This window comes from Equus asinus, chromosome 21 (genome assembly GCF_041296235.1).
Source record: "Equus asinus isolate D_3611 breed Donkey chromosome 21, EquAss-T2T_v2, whole genome shotgun sequence".
NCBI lineage: Eukaryota > Metazoa > Chordata > Mammalia > Perissodactyla > Equidae > Equus > Equus asinus.
This window is the reverse complement of record NC_091810.1, coordinates 16,226,499-16,254,157: the sequence shown is the minus strand read 5'-3', so window position 1 is coordinate 16,254,157 and position 27,659 is coordinate 16,226,499. Positions and strand designations below refer to the sequence as shown.

General features: G+C 38.3%; 1 protein-coding gene across 6 annotated transcripts in view; it reads right to left on the bottom strand.

Moving 5' to 3' along the window:
* The window catches only part of RAF1 (Raf-1 proto-oncogene, serine/threonine kinase), a 65,987-nt gene that overhangs the window by 15,722 nt on the left and 22,606 nt on the right, over positions 1-27,659 (bottom strand). For 4 of the 6 annotated variants that reach the window (XM_014838399.3, XM_070493804.1, XM_070493807.1 and 1 more), the window contains 5 exons: positions 10,725-10,956; positions 4,760-4,872; positions 2,739-2,841; positions 2,272-2,429; positions 788-886 (listed from right to left, as the gene is read on the bottom strand). In XM_014838399.3, the coding sequence (XP_014693885.3) occupies positions 788-886; positions 2,272-2,429; positions 2,739-2,841; positions 4,760-4,872; positions 10,725-10,931 (680 nt within the window). In that variant the 5' untranslated portion in view covers positions 10,932-10,956. Of the gene's footprint in view, positions 1-787; positions 887-2,271; positions 2,430-2,738; positions 2,842-4,759; positions 4,873-10,724; positions 10,957-11,181; positions 11,320-27,659 lie in introns of those variants that run through there. The other 2 variants (XM_070493808.1, XM_070493806.1) reach the window with 2 other exon arrangements.

Here is a 27,659-nt window from a genome sequence, read left to right as displayed (position 1 = left end):
CAGTTTTTTGGTCAGACTTGCTTTTCAAATTATCAAGAAAAATAAAATCATACACAAGTAGATGTCACTTCAACAGAAATTCTTTGTTCTCAGACATGCTGCCTTTAACAATTTGCATGGTAATTTTACAAAGGTCATTAAATATTATACAATTATATATACATTAAACTCAGATATTTTGGACAAAGACGTAGATGTTATTTTAGGTTCCAAATTCATGCGTAACACGAGCAAGACGTGAACTCAACAAAACTCTGATTCTAAAGCTGAAAACAGAGTAAAGACAAGTTACACACAAATTCACAGGCACATTAGAAAGGATATTTATATTAATCTAATTAGATTCTTTTTTTAAGACAGCAGTCTATTAAATACCATGGTTTTAGCAATGCAAGACCATAATAAGCATTTCAAAGTTGAGGACTTTATTTTTATTGAATCACTGTATATAGTTTTGCGGACTCTTTCCCTGAGGCTCAATTCACTACATACTGAGGAAGGCAAAATCTCAAGATCTTTAAAATGTCATGAGATATTAAGGGACATGCTACGACAATAGAAGAAGCTGTAGTCAGAATCACTTTCCAGCATATAAGAACTACAGGACCACAAAGAGAAAGTTCTACATTGTGCTCTAACACCAATGTTAAGTTCCACAGAAGCAGCAAGAGGTTTACACAGAGAGAGAAGGAAATGCAAAGGAACTCACATCTTTTGTATTCACCCTTTCAATTCCACCCGCCCCATTGTAACTTTCTTGAGGAAAAGCTATAGGTAAAAAAATTACCTAACAGGCATCCGGGAAACAGACTCTCGCATCCGACGCATTGTCAAGGAAGGCAGTGCTGGGACTCCACTATCACCAATAGTGGAATTCGGAAACAATCTAAACGAAATCAGAGAAAGACTGCTTTATAGACTTCTGGTAATTTTACAGTCAGCCTGCCTTGCCTTGCAAACACACAGCTACTCAAACTGAACTTTTCCTAGTCACGTGTTCCCCGATTATTTCAGGCTCACAGTAAAGAGACCACTGACCCAAACGGCTGAGGTGAATGACTACAGAATGTAAATAATATTGACCTGCCAGTAAACATACAGGTTCTAGTGTGCATTGCTAGGAAATACTGGTCCAATGTCCAGCTACAGTAAAACAATGTTTTTTAAAGCTACAGGAGGGCACTTTATAACACAAATCACATGAGCTTTTCTGGAAATATTCTCTCTAGTAAAGGCATAGATGAAAAGACTGAAATATGAAGAATAAGTCACATTCAGCACCAGAAGTCATAAATAAGAGGAAAAGAGACATTAACATTAATTGGGGATCTTCTTTCCAGGAGATGAGTACTTGCGCTTAGCAATCTCATGTTATATCAGTTAATCCTCATAATAACACTGCAAAGAAGGTACTATCCCTTTTTTCAGATGAGTGAACTGAGGCTCAGTGGTGGTTACAGTTAGTTAATGACAACACTGAGACTGTGGCCTATGTCTGCTGGATTCCAAAGCTTGTGCCACTTATGCTACACAAGGTCTCTCTGCAAAAGTAACATGTGATGACCATGAAAGAAAAAAGATGTTTCCATCATGGTTTCATGACAACACTCTCTTGGTTTTTTCTAGTACCCTCAAAAGATGATAAAACTTCAACTTTAACTTTTCATATCCCTGTTAACAGTTTTTAAAAGGAACTTTGGAATACTTACTTTTCATTTAAATCTTACTAAGAAATATTTTGTCTGTATGAAATATATTTTAGTAACTGGTTTGTCTCCTGAGGGACACAAGCGTCTTTTAAGGTTTTAAATTCAAATTGTTTTAAGATTCATGTTTTCTCCAGTTTGAGGTGAAGAAAACAGCACCAACTACGTATGCTTTTTGCTCCTTCTCAACATCAAAGGTCTGTTCAGCGTATTTAACAAAATACAGAGTAGCATCTACTAGCAACCTAGTAGACAGCACTGGTAAGAGAGAAAAGCCAAAAGTCTTTTTGGTTTTCACTTCCCTTTGTTCTTTGCCTTATTGAATCAGGGTGTCAATCTCCGTTTGACAGATCATAGTCATACCTGCTCATTTTAGAGAGTTATGCCACACTAAAACTCACTAGTTTCAGAACTGTCATGTTTCTGAAGTCGATGGTTTTGGATCACAACAATTCATTTAATAAGTCTAAAACCCAGACTTCTCAGTCAAATATACAATAAGTATCCTCAAAGGAGTTTATAGCTCCAAGCCCCCTTATTCTTTGAAGAAAGAATGATGCCTTACAAGAGTTGTCTGATATTACTCCAGTCCACGCACATAGTAGGTACTTTGGTGCTACAGTGCTCATGAAATTTGTAGCCACAAGTCTGACATCGAAATCCATTTAGCAAGAACTTCTGACAGATGTCACAAAAGGCAAGCTTCAGAAAGGTCTTCCGAGCCTGGAACAGTAAGAATACAGGTATAAATTATGCTGAATAAATGAGAAATAACAAAAGACAAAATAATGTCCTTCTTAGCCCCCAGAGGTTTTAGAGAATGAAGAATCATACTTCCAACATTTGTAAAATTCATAGCTAGAAATTAAAGTACATCTGTGATGAATGAAACCTAAATTGCCTTATGGTAAATAGCATAACTAAAGCTTTAAACAATCCGGTGATATATATGCTTATTAGCTCTGAGAAATTCCTATTATGCCAGCCAAAGCACCCAGTGTGCAATAAAGAGAGAAGAGATCTGCAACTTACAAAGTTGTGTGTTGTGAGAGGAACATGATCCAGGAAATCTACTTGAAGTTCTTCTCCAATCAATGAGGCAGCATCAGTATTCCAATCTAAACGTGCTTTTTTACTAAAGGAGATTTTGAAAAACATAATATGAAAGGGAAATGTTTAAACGAGGTAAGAGTTCAATAGCAATAACAGCTACCATTTATCTCATACTATATAAACATAAAACTTAACTTAATCCCAGACAATACTAACTTATTTAATTTATACAACAAATCTATGAAGTAGCCATTATTATCCCCATCTTAAAAATGAGAGAATTGGGGCCCTAAGAAGGTAACTTGTTCAAGGCTACATAGTGAGTGTAAGGGCCTATGTTGGAATCTAGGTCAGTGGGAGGCCAAAGCTTGTGCGCTTAGAATAAAGTTTTCTTTAAACAATGAAATATAACAATCTCATGATAAAGAAAATATGCAATAAATTGTACCTTGTGAAATTAAAATCCTAAAATATTATAACATGGGTTATAAATATTGCTACAGTAGCAAAATTTAATCTTTACTAGCTTACTTCAATCTAGAGGATACATAAATACAAAGGAATCACAAATGAAATGCACTTTTCTATTAATAATAAGCTCAGATCTGTAGAGTTGTTTGCAGAGTCTATAAATATAAGTTGATGGGAATCTTAACTGTCTTAAAATTTACTGAGTCCGTTCTTTCTAGGCCTAGACAGAAAAATGGATATATTCAAGTAAAAATAAATGCCCAGCTCCTTTCTCATGTCTTGGACAGTTAATCTGGCTCATCTCTTGAAAGAAGAATATTCTCACGGAGGGAGATAACAACCACAGATATGTCACCACTCAAACACCTTCCTTCACCTACCAGAAGCCGATTCCAGCCATTTTTCTGGTTTTCCAATGGTAAATAATCCATCCCTTAATATAAGTGCCTATAAAAGGTCTGGGAAGCTCCATATCACTCCAAAGTCCTGTTTTGCTCTAATGAAGAGAAAGAGGACCAACCCTGTTTTCTGATCAGTTTTCAGGTGCTGTCTGTCTGAGAGAGAACTGAGAGTAGCTCCAAACCAATGCAGGATTGGATGAGAGTGGACGAAGGCCATCACTGTCTCAGAATCTCTCTCATCTTGAAAGAGCAGTATAGATTGGCTTGGGGACCAACCTGGGGCTATATCGAGATAGAGGTGACATCTGCTTCAAAAATTTGCACTTCAACAAACTGCCTCCTAAGCTGAGAGGAATAACATAAGTAGAGTAATTTCTTCTCACCCTTTTGAGGAGACTCATTCTCTAAGCTCAAACTGGGGAACTCCTTGAAACATAAAAGATGTAAGCTGAAGATCAATAACAGAACTAGCACTTTCCAAGAAGAAGATAAAGTCACGGTTATTTCCCCAGATTTGGGGAGGGTGATAACAGATAATGGATAACTTTGGACGGCTCTGATGCTATGGGCTATTACTCGTAACCTCTGAGGGGATGCCTCTGTACTGCCACCACAGTTAGAAACAGGATGAACCTTCTAACTGTGAAAGTTCTTGAAGCAGAAATTGCATCTTTTAGCCCTGTGTCCATCAAACCGCAGGGATTCAGTAAACATTAACTGAATAAAAACGAATGAGTAAATCACGAGAGAGTCAATCTCTAAAGGATAGCATTCTTTAACTATAAACAATAATGCAAACACTTTCTGGGTATCCACTCTGCGTACTGCATTACTGCAAACGCAAAAATCTTTGCTTTCAAGAAACATACCATCTGGCGTTACTGTTTCCATCTACGCTAACACTATCAACACCTAACATTTATTTTATTTTTCAATGCTATGTTCAAGCAATAATTTAAAGTCATTATTTTATTTTTCTGAATTGTCTCTTTATAAACAAGGGTATACAAAATACACAATATTCTATAGGAAGCTAGCACAATTTTTTTAAATGGAAAAAGTTATTATTTGAAGCTAGGAGATCCTTACTAGTATGAAGGAAGAGCTGACTGACTTTGGAGTGCTTACCCTTTGTGTTCGTGGAGAAGTCTGAACACTGCACAGCACTCCGGTTGCAGGCCCCTCACCTTGAGTGCTTTCATAAGGCAGTCATGCAAGCTCATTCCATTTCGCACATTGACCTACAAACAAAGGACCACCTTTAGGAACAACACAGGCTGCACACAATTTAGAAAGGTGAGCAGAGAAATAAATGAACCTGTAAGGGTGTATGTAGAAGATGATTTATGAGAGCATTGCTTGTAATGGTAAACACACACACACACAGGAAACCACCAGAATGTCCAGCAATAGGTAAGCGTTTGAATAAAATATGGAATATTCATATATATCATATTATGCCATTACTACATTACTCATAATGACGTGAAGGGAAGGGTGTTCATGATATGTTAATTGGGGGGGAATATTTTTCATAATAATACAAAGAGTAAGATTAACGGGTGGGAAAACTATATATGTTTACATGTCGTGTGAGTGTGAAAAGATACACCTAGCTGTTAAGATCAGGAGAGAGCTTGGCAGAGATAAAATGATCAACTTTCCCTTTATACATCTCTAACTTGTTTGTCTCACTGAAATGTGCATGCAAGCATGAACATCCACCAGAAGGGAAAACAAGCCAATCTGATCCATGAACAAACATTAGTTTTCCTAATCAAAAATTTGCATTTCGGGGCTGGCCCCGTGGCCAAGTGGTTAAGTTCTCACACTCCGCTTCGGCGGCCCAGGGTTTCACCAGTTCGGATCCTGGGCGCGGACATGGCACCACTCATCAGGCCATGCTGAGGCTGCATCCCACATGCCACAACTAGAAGGACCCACAACTAAAAGTATACAACTATCTACTGGGAGGACTTGGGGAGAAAAAGCAAAAAAAAAAAGATTGGCAAGTTGTTACCTCAGGTGCCAATCTTTAAAAAAACAAAATTTTGCCTTTCAACCTACTTTCAACAAAATGGTTGACTCCCTAACAAAAATTGCATCTCACATGCACTTCACACTAGCGAAGGCAAGCAGGAAGGGGAGCAAACAGAGCTTCTGCCCTACTGTAACAACACATACCACGGTTAGTTTAAATAAATAGACACACCATTCCAAGTAGCCTTAGCTGTATACGCCCCTCCACATTCCCCTGCACCCAACCCTCAAAAGCTAGGCAGGCACTCAGAGACGTAGTAGGAAGTATGAGCGTCAAGGGTGCTAATTATGGCAGCTATATAAAAATTTCAACTAAGATCTTAAGAGTTTTAATAAAACCCTACACATTGTTTTTAAAGCCGACACAGTTAATCAAAAGCAGGCAACTAGAGTCAGTATGGCCAGTAAGGAGAGAGAATATAGATTTGCAGTGCTTGCAAACTGCCTCCAGTAGTGTTTCTCTGCTGGGTGAAAGTGTGATAGCTGACAGTGGCCAACCCAGCCCCTTCCCAGAGGGAGGTGAGCGTATGTTTCTATCTATTTTAAAGGCTTAAAATATTTTTAAATATTCATTGAAAATGTTCCATAAAAAGTCACTATTAAAGGTTTCTTGAAGCAGTGATACCCTTAGAAAGATCCCACTAACTTCCAGCTTTTCAAACACAAAACTAAGTAAAATGAGATATACCAATGAGACCTATGAAGATAGAATACAAGAATGATGACAATGAAGAGTAATAAACACTCATACCCTAACGGAATCATGACCTGCATCAAATACTGTGCAGTGGTACTTTGAAAAGTGTAAAGTGATATCTGTTATTTCATTAAGAATCACAGTCTCCAAGAGCTAGACAGTTCTTTAAATATCCTTTGATCCAGTGGGGTTTGCAAATGCGGCTGGCACTAGAATCCTCTGAGGAGCTTGTGATAATACAGATTTCCAGCCTCCAACACATCCAAGGATTCTGATTAGGTTAATCTTTTTTTTTTTTTTTTAAAGATTGGCACCTGGGCTAACAACTGTTGCCAATCTTTTTTTTTTTTTTTTTTCTGCTTTATCTCCCCAACCCCCCCCGTACACAGTTGTATATCTTAGTTGCAGGGCCTTCTAGTTGTGGGATGTGGGATGCCGCCTCAACGTGGCCTGACGAGTGGTGCCATGTCCACGCCCAGGATCCGAACCCTGGGCTGCTGCAGCGGAGCACTCGAACTTAACCACTCGGCCAAGGAGCCAGCCGGCCCCTGGTTAGGTTAATCTTGAATGAAGCCCAGCAATCTGTAGTTTAACTTGCTTGTCAGGTGATTCTAATGGTAATCAATGGTCCTCAGTTGTGGTCCAATCACTCATCCAATAACAAGAAGAAAAAGCAGCAGCAGCAACAGAGATACATGTTTACAAAACAAACGACAAGAAAAATTTAAAAAACAAGCAACTACTAATTATTACTTCTAAAATTATTTAAATCAGATGTACATCCTGTCACTCTCCTCTAACTACCCATGGATACATGTTGAAATCCATTAAATCTAATTTCTAGAGCCCATTAAGTGATTATGCGAATCCTTCTGGGTTCCAAAAGTGAAACAACCCGAGAATGATTAGAAACAGCTGGCTGATGGTGCTGGCCAGCAAGTGGCTCCTTCTTCCTTCAGTGCTCCCCTGAAGCTGGGTGCCTAGTGAAAGAAGCTGATTCCTCCAGAGACAGATGGTCCATCTCTGGTCAAAGAAATAAGAGAAATGAACTTTTTCTGCTAGAACCTTCTCATAAGCTGTAGAAGTCAACATTCCAAATCACTGGTTCCCGACTGCCAGTTGTGCTCAAATGAAGGCTGTCAAAGACTACGGAGATGTAGAAAAAGACTCAGAAATAATCATAGCTACCATTTTACCTATGAATTAGCCACTGTATTCAGCATGAGCCTCATTTCATAAAAGTCAGGAACGAGAGAGGCTCAAAATATTATGTGACTTATCTAGACGATACAGTTAATAAAAGGCAATACAAAGCAACAAAAGCAAAAATAAACATGTGGAACTACCACAAACTAAAAAGCTTCTGCACAGAAAAGGAAAACACCAAGAAAATGAAAAGGCAATCTATAGAATGGGAGAAAATATTCATAAGCCATATATCTGATAAGTGGCTAATAACCAAAATATATAAAGAATTCCTACAACTCAATAGGAAAAAAAACCAATCTGATTAAAAAATGGGCAGAAGATCTGAATAGACATTTTTCCAAAGACATACAGATGGGTCAACAAGTACACGAAACCATCAGGAAATGCAAATCAAAACTACAATGAGATACCACCTCACACCTGTGAGAATAGCCATTAGCAAAATGACAAAAAATAACAAGTGTTAGCAAGGACGCGGGGAAAAGGAAACCCTTGTGCACTGTTGGTGGGAATGTGAGCTGGTGCAGCCAGTATGGAAAATAGTATGAAGGTTCCACTTCTGAGTATTTAGCCAAAGAAAATGAAAACACTAACTCAAAAAAGATATACACACCTCCATGTTCATTGCAGCATTACTTACAATAGCCAAGATACTGAAACAACCTAAGTGTCCATTGATGGATGAATGGATAAAAAAATTGTGGTGTGTATATAGACAACGGAATATTATTCAGCCATAAAAAAGAACAAAATCTTTTCATTAGTGATAACATGATGGACTGCAAGGACATTATGCTAGGTGAAATAAGTCGGACAGAGAAAGACAAATACTGTATGATCTCTTTTATATGTCCAATCTAAAAACAAAACAAAAAAAATCAAGCTCACAGATACAGAGAACAGACTGGTGGTTGCTGGGGCAGGAGGATGATGGGATGGGAGAAATGAGTAAACTGTTTTATTCTGGCTTGGGGTTTTTTTCCAGTTTAAATAAACTTTTTTTAAAAAGACAATCCAATATGAACTCTCAGGATGACACTGTGAGGGCTCTCAGATGAATAATAAATCCTCCCTTGAGAACCTTCTAGGAAATGGGGAAGTAAGATACATTTATAACTACCAGAATATAAGTGGAAATAATAAGTGCTATAAGAAAAATAGATATAAAGGGTTATGGGCATTCAAGAGAGAGATTATTGCCAGCTAGGGGAATCAGGGACAGGTGATATGGAAGCAGGGGAAGAGGTAAAATGAAGATCATCAGTAGCAGTACACCAGCAATTTCTTCAGCAAGGAAAAAATGAGGGAATCAGGTTGGCTGAAGTGGATAATGAGTAAAGCAGAAGAATGTGAAATAAGGCTGGAAAGATAAATGGGTGCTGGATTTTGAACTTTTTAACATCAAGTAAACCGGAAAACCACTGGAGCTCCAACACAGGCAAGTAACATGCTCAGAGCGGTTTTTCAGGAAAAATGATGTGGCAGCTGCTGTTATGGAAATTGGAAGAAGGAAGAGAGATTAGTTAGGAGACTAGTTCAAGTGGGACAGCAGAGCTCCATTAGGTTTCTCTTCTGGTTTCTCTTCAGGGGGCCCATCAGCACCACAAACACAACCATCAAAGGTCCACACGTTGACTGCCAAAGCCTCAATTCAATTTGGAATTATCCTTCCACAAATATGTCAGTCAATGTTGGTCAAGTAAACAGTACCGTGATCAAGAATCAAAATAGGGTGTATGTTAGCAGATAAAACTTCAGCCACCCAATCCTGAAAAGTAACAAAAGGGCAATACAGGGATTTAAATTTGGGTCTGATTGTCTTAAAGGTCCATACACTTAATCATTATACTGAACTAAGTCTCCCAGACAAACTGGTAGTAGATGGGGATGGAGAAGACAGCCCTAGTAACACCCAGAAGCAGCACCAGATGGTCTTCAGCTTCCCATCAAATTCACACTTCCCACTTGGGCTCTCCATTTAAGGTTAGAAAGTAATGAGAAAAAGTAGGTAAAAATCACTTTGCAAATGAAAGACCACTGTTGAAATACAAGGGGATTATTACTATTTTGCCAGCCATTAAACTTTCATTTTTAGGAAGGGGAACAAAAATAAATTCACTCAAACTTTACTCAAGCCTTCTGAGTTTTGCCTTCAGTTCAAAATCTACCTAAATGTACACCACCATTACCGGGAGGCTCTTCAGGTTCACAAAAGAAGTACAAAGGAATTTATTCCTAAATTAGGAAGAGTGGAACTCTTACAAAGAAATGAGAAAACTCTGGACTGGACTTCCCAACCTGAGACCCTTGCCTCACCTAGGTACACAGAATAAACCCAATGCACTGATTTTACATAAAGAATGGAGGGTGGGAAAGGAGGGATCATAGAGTTTTGAACTAAGGTTTTCTCAAATGGCCCGCCAAGCAAAATTAGTACAACTTGACTTTTCTGTTCCAACCAGGTGGGTTTTTTCCCAGGATAGTAGGAAACTTTTTTGAGCAGTAATTTCTTGGAAAAGTTGGGGTTCTGTGTCAGAAAACCAAAGAGCAGTGTCCTGCCATGATGCCAACGTGAATCTGTTGCTGGTACTACAAAAATAAACTATGCAGAAATAACCGGCTAGTTCCAGTGCTCTGGAAAAGAGGAAGACGCTGTGATTTCTAAGTTATTTCCACCTTTACCTGGGGCCTATGACCTTTATCAAAATAATTTTTTCTAGCAAATTTTCTTTTCTTCCATATACTTGATTATATTCAAAAAAACTTAAGAGAACATTTTGCTTTAATATGCAGAAGAAAACTTAAAAAAAAAGTTTTAATTAGCTGGAAAGGTCTAAGGGAGCTTTTCAAAGAAAAGTCTTTGAAATACACCCCCATAAGAATGTACTATTTGTTTGGATGAAGCGACAGAAAAGAAGATATTCCAGGCAAGAGTAATAACAGAAGGAAGGCCAAGGGGTGGGAAAAGCACAGGGTGTGGAAGGAACACAGCAATATAAAGCAATAAAACCTGCAACTGAAAAGCCAATTAATAAAGATGCTAAGTGACAATGAAGATTTTGCCTGTCTATAAGGTGGGCAACACAATCCACAATGTTTTCTATAGGCGATGGGCAGCTTAACGTTCTGAAAGGAATGTTCACGTACCACGGTTCTTTGCTTATTTGGCAAGAAAACACGGATAGTGTTGCTTGTCTTAGAAGAGTCCGTAAGTTTGCCATCATCTGACGCCCGACGCTGATAGCCAAACTGCTGAACTATTGTAGGGGAGATACAGCTGGGGCCATCAAACACCGCATCTTTGAATCCAAAACCATTGCTGATCGTCTTCCAGGCCCCCTGTATGTGCTCCATTGATGCAGCTTACAAATACTTAAACCTGGTAAAAAAGACAAATAATTATAAGTCTAGAACAAAAGCAATTAACTCAGCAATACAATATACAGAGTAATAGTGAGAACAGTAGTATATGGGCTTTCTTGTAAGTAATACCTTCAGCTTACATAATTTAATCAGAAAACTTCTATATTAGTTTATTTCCATAAAATATTTCATACACAAGTCAAAAATGAGCAAAATGAGGACTACTGATCAAAAGACTCACCAAAGGTTACACCGACAGTTAAAAGCCAAACTGGAACATGAGCCCAGGCCTCCTGACTTCTAGTCTAATACTTTTCAATTATATTTCTCTTCTTCTTTGGTTATTGTATATTAAGTATGAGTGACTACCACTGAGTATGAGTAACATGTTAGCACTAGGAGAAATTTCTTTTAAACGTGTAAGCCATAATTTTATGCCCTCAATGAAGGAAAAGTAGTATTTCTAGGATGTGTATTAGACATTTTTATATATAAATTATCTCATTTAATTTGTGAGGACTCCAAAGATTTTAAATCCCTTCTTCCATCCACTCTTTATTTTTAAACAAATAAGGCACAGAAAAATCATGCTACTTGCCTAACACCACCCATGTGATAAGTAAAACAACCAGATTCTGTATTTGTTTAAATTTAAAATCCATGAACTTTCCACCACAGCATTCAGAGTTCAGTCTTGGTGCAGACACAAAGCTTGTAAATGGAAGCAAACAGAGATAGTCACCTAACTAAAAGTAACCAAATGTTTTAATCAGGCAACAAAAACACTGCAATAGAAGTCCACAGAAAGTCACACCATGACAGTAAGTCAGATACTTTGCAGTGAGGACATGCAATGCTCTGGCACTGACTGGAAGTCAGCAATCATGCAGAAGTGAGAGGTTTGTTTCCTCTTTTACAAAACAGTGATGTTGACAGAGAATCCCATCCTTCTCAAGCCTTCCTCCTTCAGAAAATTGTTTTGTCTCATTATTAACAGTAGCTACCAGTACTATGTGCCTACTATTATGAGGAAGTATATACTGCATACATCCCGCTCATATTATCCAACCTAACCCTTAGAGTGATATCCTTAGATATCACTTAGAGTAATCCTTAGGCAGAAATTACATCCCCATTTTACAGTCAAGAAAATGCTCACACAGCTTTAAGTGGCAGAGCTGGGACTCAGAACTGGGCAGCTCTGACTCCAGAGCCCTTAGCTTCTTTTTTTTTTTTTTTTTTTTAAGGTTTTCTTTTTTTCCTTTTTCTCCCCAAAGCCCCCTGGTACACAGTTGTATATTCTTCGTTGTGGGTCCTTCTAGTTGTGGCATGTGGGACGCCACCTCAGCGTGCTTTGATGAGCAGTGCCATGTCCGCGCCCAGGATTCGAACCAACGAAACACTGGGCCGCCTGCAGCGGAGCGCGCGAACTTAACCACTCGGCCACTCGGCCAACGGGGCCAGCTCCCAACCCTTATCTTCTCATGTATAACACTGACACTGGAAATCATTTAGTCAGAACTGAAATGGCCTAGAATTAAAGACCATTTAATCCAAACCTCTTGTTTTCAACCAGAAGTTTCTGTCTGAATACCCACTTTGTGCTAAGTTCTTTCCCATATCACATGCCTGAATCAAGAGGAGATGATAGATATTAACTATTCTTGGTTAACAGTTGAAGAAACCAGGGAGATTTAGAGACTTTCTCACATCACAACATGGTCCTACTCTCACACAGTCTACATACAACCTTTTTGGAGGAGACTATGGTAGTAACTATTAAAATTTTGAAATGTTCCTATAAATTGATTTAGTAATTCAATTCCCCTCTAGGAATTTATCCTACAGAAATATAAGGCAAGTGCATAAAGATATATGTACAAGCATCTTCATTACAGCATTGTTTGTATCCTTGAAAACTTAGGAAAAAGATCAAACACCTCAAAAATAGAGAATTAAACAAATCATGTTAATACTCGTGTGATAAATGAAGTAGATCTTTATGTGCAGAGATGGAAAATGCTATCCATGACAAAACAAAAAATGAAAAATATAGTTTGACCCTTTTTTATATTAAGCTAGAAAAAGGGAAGAAAATAATAAAGTACTATTTCAGCAGGATTGTGAGGACTTTTTACTTTTTATATATTATGTATCTAATTTTTGCTTTTTATAATTTACCATTGTACTATAAACTTCTAATAGCCTGTTTTATTTCTGTAAGAAGGAAGGTCAGGACAAGATCCCACAGCCTTCATGTGGCAGGGCCACGACTTACTGCCTCCTTCCTCTGGCACCTAAACCTGAGCCCCAACACACGCCTAACTCTATCCTTTGGTTACCAGGAGGTCACTTTTTAAGGGCATCTACAGCTCCTTTTCCCCCTAGATCTTTCTTCCCAACTAAAGAGGATGAGATGAAGGAGTTTAGGACCAGATGAGAGAGGAAAAGATGAAAAGAGAGAGAGAGAAGACTCATCTGAGCATCTCACTACCCTGAAATGATGTGGCTCCTAGGATCTATAGATACAGAACAGCCAGATCAATCCTAAAAACGCAACTCATTGTGTCCCTCCTCTGTTTAAGACTCAGAATAAAAGCTAAACTCTTTCTTTCGGAACATGCCAAGCTTCACGCCTCAGGCTTTTGAACTTCTTGTTCCCTTCACCAGGAAGACTGAAACCTCTAGAAACAAACAAGTTGGCCTTTTCATATCAATAAGGTCTTCACCTAAAAGATCTCTTTACAAACACTTTCCCTAGCTAGCCTATCAAAAAGACCCCACTCCCCTACCACCATCAAATAACTCTGTCTTATTTTCATCACGGCACTTAGTACTATGTTAGACTGTTTAGGGATCTGGATCAGTACCCCCCCACCACCCTCTGTCCACTCCATGAGGACAGGGCCCTGCCAATCTTGTTCACTGCTGTATTCTTAGTACTTAATACAGTACCTAGAACATGAAGGCATTCAAATATTAATTAAATGAAGTTAGGAACCAGAATAATGCTGCAAAAAATATGAATTTTTAATAGAAAAGACCCATCAAGAACTAGTAAATGTGAATTAAATCTCCATTTGGTAGTAAACATTTTAAAAATGCCTACCATTCAGCAAAAGACAAACTGCAATAAATTGCATTCTATATTTAATTGTGGGAGAAGACTGTATTACAATCTATTGGTTAAAGAACCCACTCACGAGACTTAAATGTAGCCTAAGTCCAGGAACACAGTTATTTCATGATGAATTCTAAGTCTTGTAGGCATTAGAAAATAACAGTGCTGGTACTTAGTAGAGAACATACTACAATCAAGTGACAAAGTAAAGGCAAACCCACTTTAATTCTCAATTTTAGACTACTGATCATTCATAATTTTTCTTTTTCCTTGTCTTAAGACCACTCAGAGGCTTCTTCTAAGAAGCACACTAAGTCAGTGCTTGCCAACCTTCTTCACGTCACCCATACAAAATGATGGATCATATCTGCAAGGTATGCTGAGGTAGGCAGACAAGTCCAGGAAGACCAAGGGCCCTACCAATTGCCCCATGGCTGATGGGTACACCTCTAACTTGTTCATCACAGGAAGCTCTATGCTAATGTATTCCTTAATCAATTCTGAAACAAGAAAGAAGTATCTTCTAAAAACCATACAGCAGCAATATACTTCAATCTTAAATGGAGACGTTCAGAAACCCCATTGGTTCTACTCTCAAATGTAAACGTAGATGTAACGTAAACCTAGCTTCTAATGTTGTGATCTCTCCCTCTGATCTGTTAACCAAATGCTCCAAGTTAAAAAATACATACACGTTCACATATACACACCTAGAGACATACTAAAACTAGACAGTCCAAAGCAGAAATCAATTTCTGAATGTGAAAGGTCTTTCAAAGTTCCAAAGAAAAGTTTCAAAACAAATGCATTCTCTCATGAATGGGGAAATTCACTATGCTGGAAGAAATCAATCGTTTAAAAAAAGACAAAGATATCTCCCTATAAAAGATTATTATTCCTAATACACAAAGAACTCCTGAAAATTAATAAGAAAAAGATGAACAATGCCACAGAAAAACCAGGGAATTAAATTCACGGAAGAGGAACAGGAAGCCTATAAACAGTATTTTTGATATCAGATTTATAAAATTTAAAACACTAATAAAAACATCCATCACAAGCATTTGAGGAAATCTACTTCTCATTATACTTGCTAAGAGTGTAAATCGCAACAGTCTAACAATCTAATAGAGTCTATTAGCTACTTAAAGATTTAAATTCACACACCATTTGACACTATCCTACAGGGAGAAAAAAAACGACCCAGCACTACAAAAACACACAGGAATATTTACTGCAGCATTGTCTATAACATCCATAAACTGTTAACTTCCTCAGAGCCAATGCCATGGAACTAAACTAGAACAATTTAAAGCAGGACTGGTTTACAAAAACGAGATCTCCCAGGAAATGATACTGCCAACACACTGGCTAACGGTCTAATTTAAAGACTATTTACCCAACTTTTTGTCTAGAAAAAATACTATCTAAAGTTATGAAAAATTCTACTTTGTTTTGCTGGAGCAAACTTTAAAGAGAAAACTTTTAAGCTTTAAATAGAGAGTATTTTATACTTTCATCTTTAAGTAGAAAACTATTGGGTTTCACTGCTAGAATTATAAATTATTCTCCATAATGTAAGAATGGGGCCAACGCCATCTATCTGTCACTAACACATTTTTTAAATACTGCAAAGCACTATATGTGTTGTGCAATATCAAAAATAAACCAAATGTCAAAAAAAGATGAATTAAAAATGTTCATAAAGTATTTCTTCATATTTATCCAACCTTTTCAGTCCTTACATAAAAGTGTATTATTTAAGAGAGAATTGTTACACATGGCATTTGAAGATAACTTTGATAGCAAAAAGTTTATATGAAATCTAATTTTAAAAGCTAATTTCTGTCCAATGATAAAAAAATAATCTTTTTTTAGGTAACTCTCTTCATATACAAAATAGTTACCTTTTACCAGAAAAGACACAGCCCATTCATAATTTCATTTATTATGACAGCGAAATTCTATAAATTATTTAGGAAGCCTATAATTTACTTAATATGACTTCTGGCCTATTCCAGAATTCAGATTCAACTGCTGCTTCCTTCTGCATTCCAGACCCCCTCAACCCCATCCCCTGCCCCGAGCAGCACAGAACACCTCAGAAACAAAAAAGGCCTGCTAGATCCTCTCCCACGCTGCTTCCTCCACGTTGGCTACTATTCCATTAAAGAACTGTCACAATGGGACGAAGTGCAAAGTCAGTCTCTGAAAGACATCAAGGGATGAATATTTTATGACAGAAAAAGGGGACAATTCATTAATTGCTAGATTATCTTAGCTTTCTATAGACACACCTCCATATTTGTCATTCACGAGTTTATCTAAATTTCTCCAAATTCTTGTATTTCTAGTCTACATTATTTCTGAGGGTGGTAGGTTTCATAGGTTCAGCAAAAAGTGCCTTTTATTGGCTTCATGCTTCATTCTACCATACTGGAGTTTAAAGATATATTCGCTTTAGTCATGTAACTCATGATTTTTATACTATAAACTGTTTTCAAAGCTCTATCTTTCTATACCAAAAAGTCCATTTTTATCATAGCTCACTTGTCATAATCTCTCTTCAATTATTCTTTACATGAATATTCCTTTTTAGAAAGTTAGAGAAAGATACTTTTCTATATCCAAGTAAAAGATGGTTTATAAATTCTAAATAGTACTGAGTTTAGGGGCAAACAAAATAACTATAGTAGAAAGACACACAGCCCTGAATTATGCAGCATGAGGACTCAAGGAAGAGTCAAAGGCGGAGCCCCTGAACAATCTGACAGGAGTCCTACCTTCACATCCATTTCCGCTGCCTTCTTCGGGCCCTTTTTGTGGTATAACTAAAAGAGCACCCAATATGGTTTCAAACAAGGACAGAATACGTACTCTCTTAATAGCCAGCTTCTTCAGGGAAGAGACTTCAAAAACTCAAGTCTCTTTCTTCCCTAGAGTATAACTCATCACTTTTTCAAACTGTGGAGTATGACCCATTAGTGGTCAGGAAATCATTTTGGTGGGTCATGACCAGCTTTCTTAAAAAATAAGATAGAGGGGCTGGCCCCATGGCCAAGTGGTTAAGTTTGCGCACTCCGCTACAGTGGCCCAGGGTTTCGCTGGTTCGGATCCTTGGTGCAGACATGGCGCCACTCATCAGGCCACACTGAGGTGGTGTCCCACGTGCCACAACTAGAAGGACTCACAACTAAAATATACAACTATGTACTGGGCGGGTTATGGGGAGAAAAAAGCAAAAAGAAGAAAAAAGAAGACTGGCAACAGTTGTTAGCTCAGGTGCCAATCTTTAAGAAAAAAAAGATTGGTACGTTGTTAGCACAGGTGCCAACCTTTAAAAAAAAAAAGAAGAAGATAGAGTAGAATGTATCACACAGTACAAATATGTACTATTTTGAGAAATCTTTTATTCAGGTATACACATATTATAAAATGTACTTCTTGCGGCCGGCCCCAGGGCCAAGTGGTTGGGTTCAGGCGCTCTGCTTCGGGGGCCCAGGGTTTCACCCATTCAGATCCTGGGTGCGGACATGGCACCACTCATCAGGCCATGCTGAGGTGGCGTCCCACATGGTACAACCAGGGGCACTCACAACTAGAATATACAACTATGTACTGGGGGGCTTTGGGGAGAAGAATAAAAAAAAAAAAATTGGCAACAGTTGTTAGCTCAGGTGCCAAACTTTTAAAAAAAGAAAAATGTATTTCTTAGTGTGGATCACTACTAATCTGAAAGCTACTGGTGTAATATTTAGAATCCCCAGGAGAGCTTGCATCAATTTATCCAAATGCATTTATCCATACAAAATACATCTTCCCTTTTTTTAAGGATCCATCTAGTCTTAAAAGTGTCTTTCTTAGTCCTACCAATGAACTCTCTCCACATGTGTGCTAATGCCACCTTATGTTACATTTTAAAATCGTCGTTTCTGGGGCCAGCCCCGTGGTCGAGTGGTTAAGTTCGAGTGCTCCGCTTCGGTGGCCTGGGATTGCACCAGTTCAGATCCTAGGCGCGGACATGGCACCACTCATCAGGCCATGCTGAGGCGGCGTCCCACATAGCAGAGCCAGAGGCACTCACAACTAGAATAAACAACTATGTACTGGGGGACTTTGGGAAAAAGGAGAAGAAAAAAAGAAAGAAGACTGGCAAGAGATGTTGGCTCAGGTGCCAATCTTTAAAAAAAAAAGTCATTTCTCTTACTGCATGTAATTCTAGTTTTCATGTATTTCATTGCTATGTGTACAGAAAAAACTCAGTATATTAAGTTTTCATTCTTTTTTCAGGTACCATTAGTTATTTTGTGACCTTACTGATCACTCAAATTTACTGTGAGGCTAGCTACTTTAATGGATACACTGACAGCAACCTGAGACCATTCTCCAAGGCTGATTAAGTTACATGGTTCACTGACTTTTAAATAATATGGCATTTTGAAGGTATGGAACTTACATACCCCTGGTTCTTATACTATACTGTCTCATTTACTAAATTATTTTGCCCTATGTTGAGGTTCTAATGTTTCTCTCTCTCTCAAAGTAGCCCTTCCTCATTTATCACTTCTCATAATGATCTTTGTTGCTGTGAGGGCTTCTGTTTCCTGCCTGCTGAGATGACCTTCTTTTCTGCTTTCAAAGAAAATACCAAATGAGAGTATGGTCCCAACTCTATTTCACTGAACTTAATGTAGATTCCCTGCCTAATTTAAATCCTTCTCCAAAGCGTACACAACAAAGATTGTACTCATTCAGTCTTGCAACTTTTTTTTTTTAACACTCTCTTCTGTATGGTTTAAGAGACCCAGTCTTTGTACAGTATTAAAACCTAAAAATGTACAAAGTAGGTTTCTGAAAATCGTTCTGTGAGGGCAGCTCCTAAGTAGAATTCTGTGACATTCTTAGGTAAACCCGAAATTCTGCCTCATAAAGCCTCCCTTCTTTGCTCCCTATTCATAAAGAATTTACTACTCCCTCCTCTTTTTCATATTTATATTATTCATATATATACACACACATATAATTAACAGCACTTTCCACCCTGTATTGTAATTATTTATTTACATGTCTGCCTCCCTATCTGACTGTAAGCTCCCTGAGGATAGAATACATGACCTCTTTGTCCTAGCATGACGCCCAACCCATAGGCATTATTCAACCAAGACTTCAAAACCAAGGGGATGGTAGTTACAGAATCCAAAATATATTAAATATTTTAATTATTTAATATTAAAATTTATGCAAATTATTAAGGGGGAGCTATTTTTAAGATGTAATATAAAGTTATAACCACAAGCAAGCATCCATGAAAAACACAAATATTTAACAAAGACTGGTCATCTGAACAATAACAATATTGGTTTGTTCTCTATTTTGACACCTGCCAAAAGTCACCAGGCAACAAGATGTACTTACCAAAAAGTAAATTTCTTAAACTTCTGTACCAAGTAAGCAGCAACAATAACAATAATGATATTAGCTAACAGCTATTGAGTTTTTACATTTCAGTATGTACATATTAAGCATCAGCCCTTTACATACAACATCTCGTTTTAATCTTCCTAACAATTCTATGAGAGAGACTATTATCCTGATTTTGGAGATGAGGACACTGAGGGCCAAAAAGTTTAAATAAAATTGTCCATGATTACACAGTAAAATAGAGAGTCAAGATTACTGACAGAATATCTAACATCAAAAGCACTCACAAGTTTTACCAGGGCTTTATCACATCATTGTTCTTTATTCTTAAGGCAGATAAGATCAGTGCATTTGTGGGACAAGCTATTGCTCAGATGAGGTGCCAGATTTCAAGCTTGTGGCTGCCTGCTCTAGCTTCCTGATAGCCGGCTCCTTCCTTCCACACTGGTAACTTGTTTTTAAATATACTTTTAAGTAAAATATGATATAATAAGAATTAAATTTGGGGAGGGGGTAAAGGAAAAAAGTTACCCATAACTTTACTCATCCTAACACAGTATTTTTTGGATATCATCTTCTAATATTAGAAGTATAATACATGGATATCAGTTTAAAATCTACCTCTATCTTTTATTGCTGTGTGGCCTTTTGTCAAACTGCTTAACTTCCCCCACACCAATTTTCTCACTCAATCATTCATGCAATAAACGTTACTGAGTACCTACTATGTACCAGGCACTGGTCTAGATGCTTGGATTATCTCAGTGAATTAGAGACAAAGACCCCTGATCTCAGGAGAAGCATATCTTCCAGTGGAAGGACATACAATCAAGTAAATTATATAATAAGATAGTAGGTGACAAGTGCTGGGGGAAGGGAGGCAGGCTGCAATTTATACAGTGAGGTCAGAGTAGGCCTCAATGAGGAGGTAACAGCTGAGCCAAGACTTGGAAGCCAGGGAGTGTGACTTGCAGAGAGCTGAGAGAACATTCAAGGGAGCAGAACAGCCAGTGAAAACTCTAAAGCAGGAGTGTTTCTGTGTACAAGGAATAGCAAAGACATTATGGAGTTCAGTGAAGTGAGAGCATAGCTGGCGGAAGAGGAGACAATGCAGATAACATACTGCCATATACGTCACTGTAAGGACTGTGCCGTTTACTGAGTGAAATGGGAAGCCATTTAAAGATTGTGAGCAGAGGAGAGACACAATCTGCCTTAGGTCTCAAAAGGACTGCTCCAGCTGCTATATTGCAAATAAACTACATACGCAGTACATACACAATTATAGAGTTCAGAAGAAGTCTGGACTGACGAAATAACTGTAAAAAGGGATAATAGTACTTACCCTCATTGTGTTGTTACAAAAACTGTTCAATAATGTTTGTAAGGCACCTAGTACTGTGCCTGACGTACAGTAAATGATACTACTATAGCTTCTGCCTTACACAAGGAGAGCCAGCACAGTTTGAAATTAAGGCAGGGTAGAAATTCAGCCCATGCTCACTTGCTAAGCCATGTGCCTGGTACACAGACAGCATCAGCCTGGAATAAGGGGATTCTCCTAATTCACATGAAAGAGGCAGTCCTGCTGACTGAGCTATGGAGCTTTTGCTATTTAGCAATGATGCCTTGGGGGTTAGTTGTGGCCTTAATCCTTGTCCATATGTATACACAACTGCATTCTCAATCCGAATCCTATGCTACATTATTCTCCTTCCAAATATAATTTAAAATATTTGATAATTATTTGTATAATCATACTCTATTGTGTTGGATGGAATTTATTCTTACTACTTTTAAGTCATACTTTTAAAATTTTTAAAATCTCTGAAATCAGAACGCATCTTATAAACAATGGGGTCCCTTATCTGTCCTAACAAAGAACCTGAAATAAATACCTTCAGATATATAGGTATTTTGATTAACACCCTAAGTGTGGGATTACTGGGTCAAAGGTAAGAATTATGTATGAGTGCTTCTACTGTCATGTTTTTAATATTTTAAAACTGGACTTGGGTGAATTTCCGTATTTAAAATAAGGTTATTTTCTGAAGCAACTGGTTGCTGCCTATTTTTTCTGATTTTTTTGAGGGGGGAGCGGTAGGTTTAACCCGGAAAAGGAGGGTTATGCTGCTACTTCATCTTCTTAGAAGTGACAAAGGCTTCTAAAAGTTTAGAGAGGTAAAGATACAGATTGATAAATGCAACAGCAGTGGGTGTAACTTTTTTTAAGAATTTCACATTAGGTCCATTTCCCTCAGCACAGTTAAGTGTTGGTGAGATTGTTTTGTGTTTTTTATATTCCTCCGAAGAAAAGTAAAACTCAACAGCCTAGTTCCCAAAGAGCTCTCTGAAACCCTTCTAATAAGAAGGTCCACCCCTTCTTTATTCTTGGAAAAGGTAAAATAGAGGGTCTCTAGACTGGGGGATCCCAGGTACAATTGATTTTTAAAGTTTTACATGATCTTATACCCCTTTAAGTACAATCTTCCTTATAGAGGGGGTAGTGGGACCTGTGCTAGGTCTTGAGACGTTCTAGATGACTGAAAAGCGTGAATAGTCTAGCAGCATAGGATTTCCCAAAGCATGGGCCATATATTATTCATGGTTTACAAAATGATTTTAAGGGACTTGTAGATATGACAACATAGAATTGAATCAACCAGATAAAGGTTATGAGAAGGAAGAAGTCTGAGTTTGGTATCTTTAATACCTCTTTAACACTTCCTAATCTCCCTTTTTATTTATTTATTTTTGTGTGTGAGGAAAATTGGCCCTGAGCTAATGTCTGTGGCCATCTTCCTCTATTTTGTATGTGGGATGCTCCCATAGCATGGCTTGATGAGTGGTGTGCAGGTCCACACCCAGGATCCAAACCCGTGAACCCCAGGCCACCAAAGTGGAGCGAGCAAACTTAACCCCTACGCCACCGGGCCAGTCCCCCTAATCTCTCTTCTTAATAAAAACAGATTTTACACTCAACACCACTGGCAAACCATCATATCTAACTAAAACTGTTGTTTTTGTTTTAGGAATCTAGTACTATAATGTGATTCTATTCTCCTGGTAGTTTCTTCCGGGTTCATTTTGACTGTGTGTTTTGCAAGTGTTTATAACACAGTTACCTCCAATTTTGTGCAAAAGAAATCAACAGAAGATAATGAGTCACAGCCATGCACCCTCAATACATCACTACATTTCCAGCAAGGAAGCCTGCACCTGCTTTGCCCCTGTAGTTTAGGATGATGCTATCACTCAGCTCTTATCTCTGTAACTCAACAGCCTCAAACTACTTTCACCTTTAAGTTAAAGTTCTATTTAATATGATACATATATTAAGAATTTAACATGGCTTTTTTGAGGGGTTACTACTGGTTAACTGCCCATGCCAAGGCCAGGGGGAGCTGCCCTCCTGGCCCCAGCCTACCTTGCAGCAGCCTGTCTGAGGAGCAGCCTTCCTCTCCTGGGTGGGTCATGTAGTAGGGCGTGGGGGGAGGGGAGGGTGTGCTGGTCACATCCCCGTGTCTGTGATACCCATGGCAAAGAGAAAATCTGCTGGAATAGACTTCTGAGGAGTGAGGAGAGCTTAATAAAATGGTTTCAAAAAAAAAAAGAACTTAAGTGTCTTTTAAACTATGCTAATATTTATATTATATTTATATTAGGAGTCTTAGGTTGCACAGATATTAAGTGGTCTGTCCTCATTTTGCCCATGAGCGCTGTTACTTTTTTGTGTATGATTTGGCAAAATGTATGGATTTTCAGGAACATTTATCACATCACGGCAGAAATGTCTATATTGGTTTTCTATATACAGTAGTGTCTTAAAGCTTCCTTTTAAAAATAAACGTATTTAAGGGCCAGTCCCGTGGCTGAGTGGTTAAGTGCGCATGCTCCGCTTCGGTGGCCCAGGGTTTCGCCGGTTCAGATCCTGAGCGGGGACATGGCACCGCTCATTAAGCCATGCTGAGGCGGCATCCCACATACCACAACTAGAAGGACCCACAACTAAAAATAAAACAGCTATGTGCCGGGGGCTGTGAGGAGAAAAAGAAAAATAAATAAATAAATGTATTTAATTTTTAAAAGTGAGCTATTTAAGAGAAAATATTAAGCAGTACTGTAGGTGGTTCTCTGTTTTAGTAAAAGTGAGGAAGGTAACAGATGAGTGACTGAAATTGGGGAACCACTAGTCTAGCAGAGGCAATACATTCTTTACATAAAAGACCCTGTACTTTGCCATTACTTATCTGTCAGGCTTTCAGGCAAGTCTGATCAACAATAAAGTCTTAGCAATCAAATCTAGAATTTTTCTCAGCCTGCTCCTTCTCTCTTCCCCTTAAAGAGACTTTCATTATACTGCACCTCCAGGGGCTTCTTCTGTCTCCAACTGCATCTCCACTATTGCTTGGCTGGCTTCTATTCTTTCTCCTGCCCCAACGATGGATGTACCTCAAGGCTCTATTTCACTATACTTTCCAAGTGTTTCACAGCCTTTCTACTCTGAACTACTGCCTCCATCAATGAAAACTGTGGTGGACAACTCTATGTTGTCTCTCAAACTCACACACCTCTTTTGAGAACTTCTCTCCTTCACCCATAGGAGTAAGCCCCAAGCAGCAATGTTTATATGTTTATATTCATGATCCTGACCCTCTAGGCCCCACTACAAGTGAATGGAACAAGAATCCAAGCTGGGAACTTGATCTGAAATTGAGCCTAGACAGAACGGTCCTTCGAACTGAGAACACGTAAAGTCAGGAGCTGTAAGATAAAAATCTTGGTTCATTTTTTCCAAAGCAGTAAAACCACGTTTGCTGTTAAAATGGCAATATTCTCAAAACTAACTGGTAGATTCAACACAATCCCTACCAGAATAGCTTCTTTGCTGGCTTCTTTGTAGAAACTGACAAGCTGACCCTAAAATTCATATGGAAACTCAAGGGACTCAGAATAGCCAAAAGAATCTTGAAAAAGAACAAAGTTGGAAGACTCATACCTTCCAATTTCCAAACTTATTAGAAAGCTACCATCATCAAGGCAGTGTGGTACTGGCATAAGGACAGACACATGGATCAATGGAACAGAATTAAGAAGGGTGGCAAACAATTAAACCATCCTAGCACAAATGGTGCTGCGCCAAATGGATACCACATGCAAAAGAATGAAGTTCGACCCCTACTTCACAGCATATATAAAAATTAACCCAATGGATAAAGACCTAAATGTAGGAGCTAAAACTATAAAACACTTAAAACAGAGGAGTAAATCTTCATGATCTTGGATTTGGCAGTGACTTCTTAAGATGTAATACCAAAAGCATAAGCAACAAAAGAAAAAACAGATAATCTGGACTTCATCAAAACTAAAAACTTCTGTGCTTCAAAGGATACCATCAAGAAAGCAAAAAGACAACTCAAAGAATGGGACGAAAGATTTGCAAATCATATATCTGATAAAGGACTTGCATCTAGAATACAAATATTCTATAGAATACAGAATAAAGAACTCTTACAACTCAATAATAAAAAAAGACAACCCAATTTAAAAATAGGCAAAGGATCTGAATAGAAATTTTTCCAAAGAAGATATAGAAAGAACCCATAAGAACATGACAAGGTGCCCAACATCACTAATCATTGGGGAAACGAACATCAAAACCACAATGAGATACCACGTTACACCCATTTAGGATGCTGCTACCAAAAAAAAGAAGTGTTGGCAAGGATGTGGAGAAATTGAGACTCTTCATGCATTGCTGGTAGGAATGTAAAATGGTTTAGCTACTATGGAAAACAGTACGGCAGTTCCTCAAAAAATTAAAAATAGTTACTATATGATCCAGCAAGTCCACTTCTGGATATAGATCCCAAAGAACTGAAAGCAGTTACTCAAAGAAATATTTGCACACCCATGTTTGTAGCAGCACTATTCACAATAGCCAAAAGGAAACAACCCAAGTGCCAAGAGACAGATGAACTGATAACAAAATGTGCTCTATGCATAGAAAAAAATATTATTCAGCCTTAAAAAGCAAGGAGAGTCTGATACGTGCTGCAAGATGGATGACCCTTGAGGACATTATGCTAAGTGAAATAAGTCAGTCATAAGAGGGCAAATATTGCATGATTCCACTTATGTAACATTCCTACAGCAGTTAAATTCACACAGACAGAAAGTAGAAAGGTAGTTTGCTAGGGACAGGAGAGGGAGGAGGGGGTGGGGAATTTACTGGGTGCAGAGTTTCAGTATAGGATGATGAAAAAGTGCTGAAGATGGATGGTAGTGATGGTTCTAACGGTGTGACTATACTTAATGCCACTGAACTGTACACCTAAAAATGGTTAAGATGGTAAATTTATGTTACATACACTCATGAGTCACTTGACAACAGGGATATCTTCTGAGAAATGCATCCTTAGGTGATTGCACTGTTGTGTGAACATCATAGAGTATACACACACAAACCTAGATGTTACAGCTGACGACACACCTAGCTATGTAGTACTAATCTTATGAGACTACCATGGTATATGCAGTCTATCTTTGACCAAAACATCATGATTTGGTGCATGACTGTGTATTTCACCACAATAAATTTTTTAAAAATTGTTTAGGGGCCAGCCCAGTGGTACAGCAGTTAAGTGCGCACATTCTGCTTCTCGGCAGCCCAGGGTTCGCTAGTTTGGATCCCGGTGCGGACATGGCACCGCTTGGCAAAAAGTCATGCTGTGGTAGGCGTCCCACATACAAAGCAGAGGAAGATGGGCATGGATGTTAGCTCAGGGCCAGTCTTCCTCAGCAAAAAGAGGAGGATTGGCAGTAGTTAGGCTCAGGGCTAACCCTCTTCAAAAAAAAAAAAAATTGTTTACACTTTCGTAAACCAACCATGTTATTAAAAAAAAAAGAGAGAGATGGCATGTTGATCATTACAGGTCAAAACACTGAAACACTATTAAAGTCACTGATACTAAATTTGGAGGCACTGGGCAGGCCCATGTACCTCCCTGGACCTTGTGGATTCATCACAAAAACAAGGTGGCTAGGACTAGATCAGTCCTACTCCCAGCCTGGAGTCTCAGGACCCCTGTGGACTCAAAAATCTAACTAAAAACAAAAAAAGATTCTCTGGTTACTTTCAATATTTCCAAATAAAACCTAGTAAAATTATTCTTTTACTTTACAAAAGCCTGCCCAGAGCAGTAAGAACATAAGACTTCTCTCCTTCCTGCAGACTAGAATTAGAGGACTTCAGGGTGGATTTACAGGTTATTAGGACCCTAGAACATGAGAATGTTCATAGCATTCCTAACAGTCAAAAGGTGGAAACAGCCCAAATGCCATATTCATCAACTGATGAATGTGAATGGATAAATAAAATGTGGTCTATCCAAACAATGGAGTATCACAGCCATAAAAAGGAATCAAATACTAATACATGCTACAAAACGGATGAACCTTGAAAACATTAAGTGAAAGAAGCCAGTCACAAAACTCCACATATTACATGATTCCATTCACATAAAAGTCCAGAACAGGCAAGTCCACAGAGATAGAAAGTAGATTAGTGTTTGTCTAGGGCTGGGGAAGTGAGGAATTTTGGAGAGTTATAGCTAAGGGATTTCTTTTCGGTGGCAATGAAAATGTTCTAAAATTGATTGTGGTGATGGTTGCACAACTCTGCCAATATACTAAAAAGCCACTGAATTATATACTTTAAATAGATGAATTGCATGGTATGTGAATTATATCTCAAAAAGCTGTTACCAAAAAAAAGCAGGTCTGCAGTAATTTGGTAGGGGCTATCTGGGTTTCTGAATTTTCTAATTCCTGGTTCCACTCCTTCATAAATCCTGGAACTTTTCCCGCCCCAGTATCCACCTACAAGATTCACTATTATATTTACTCTAGCTTGAAATGGATTCTGCTCCTTGCATCTAAGAGTCCTAAGAAAAAACATTTCTATCCTTAAGAACTGAAGGTACAAGGAGTAAGTGGCTCAAAAAATATTTGCTAAATAAATGAACAGCAACAGCAGCAAGAGTTTTTATCAGTTACCATATCCTAGGAACTAGACGGAGCACTTTCTATCAATTACAGTACTTAAGAAGCAGAATAGTTTTGTGGGTAAGACAGGTACTGGGTTTGAAATCCAATTTCACTACTTACAGGCTGTC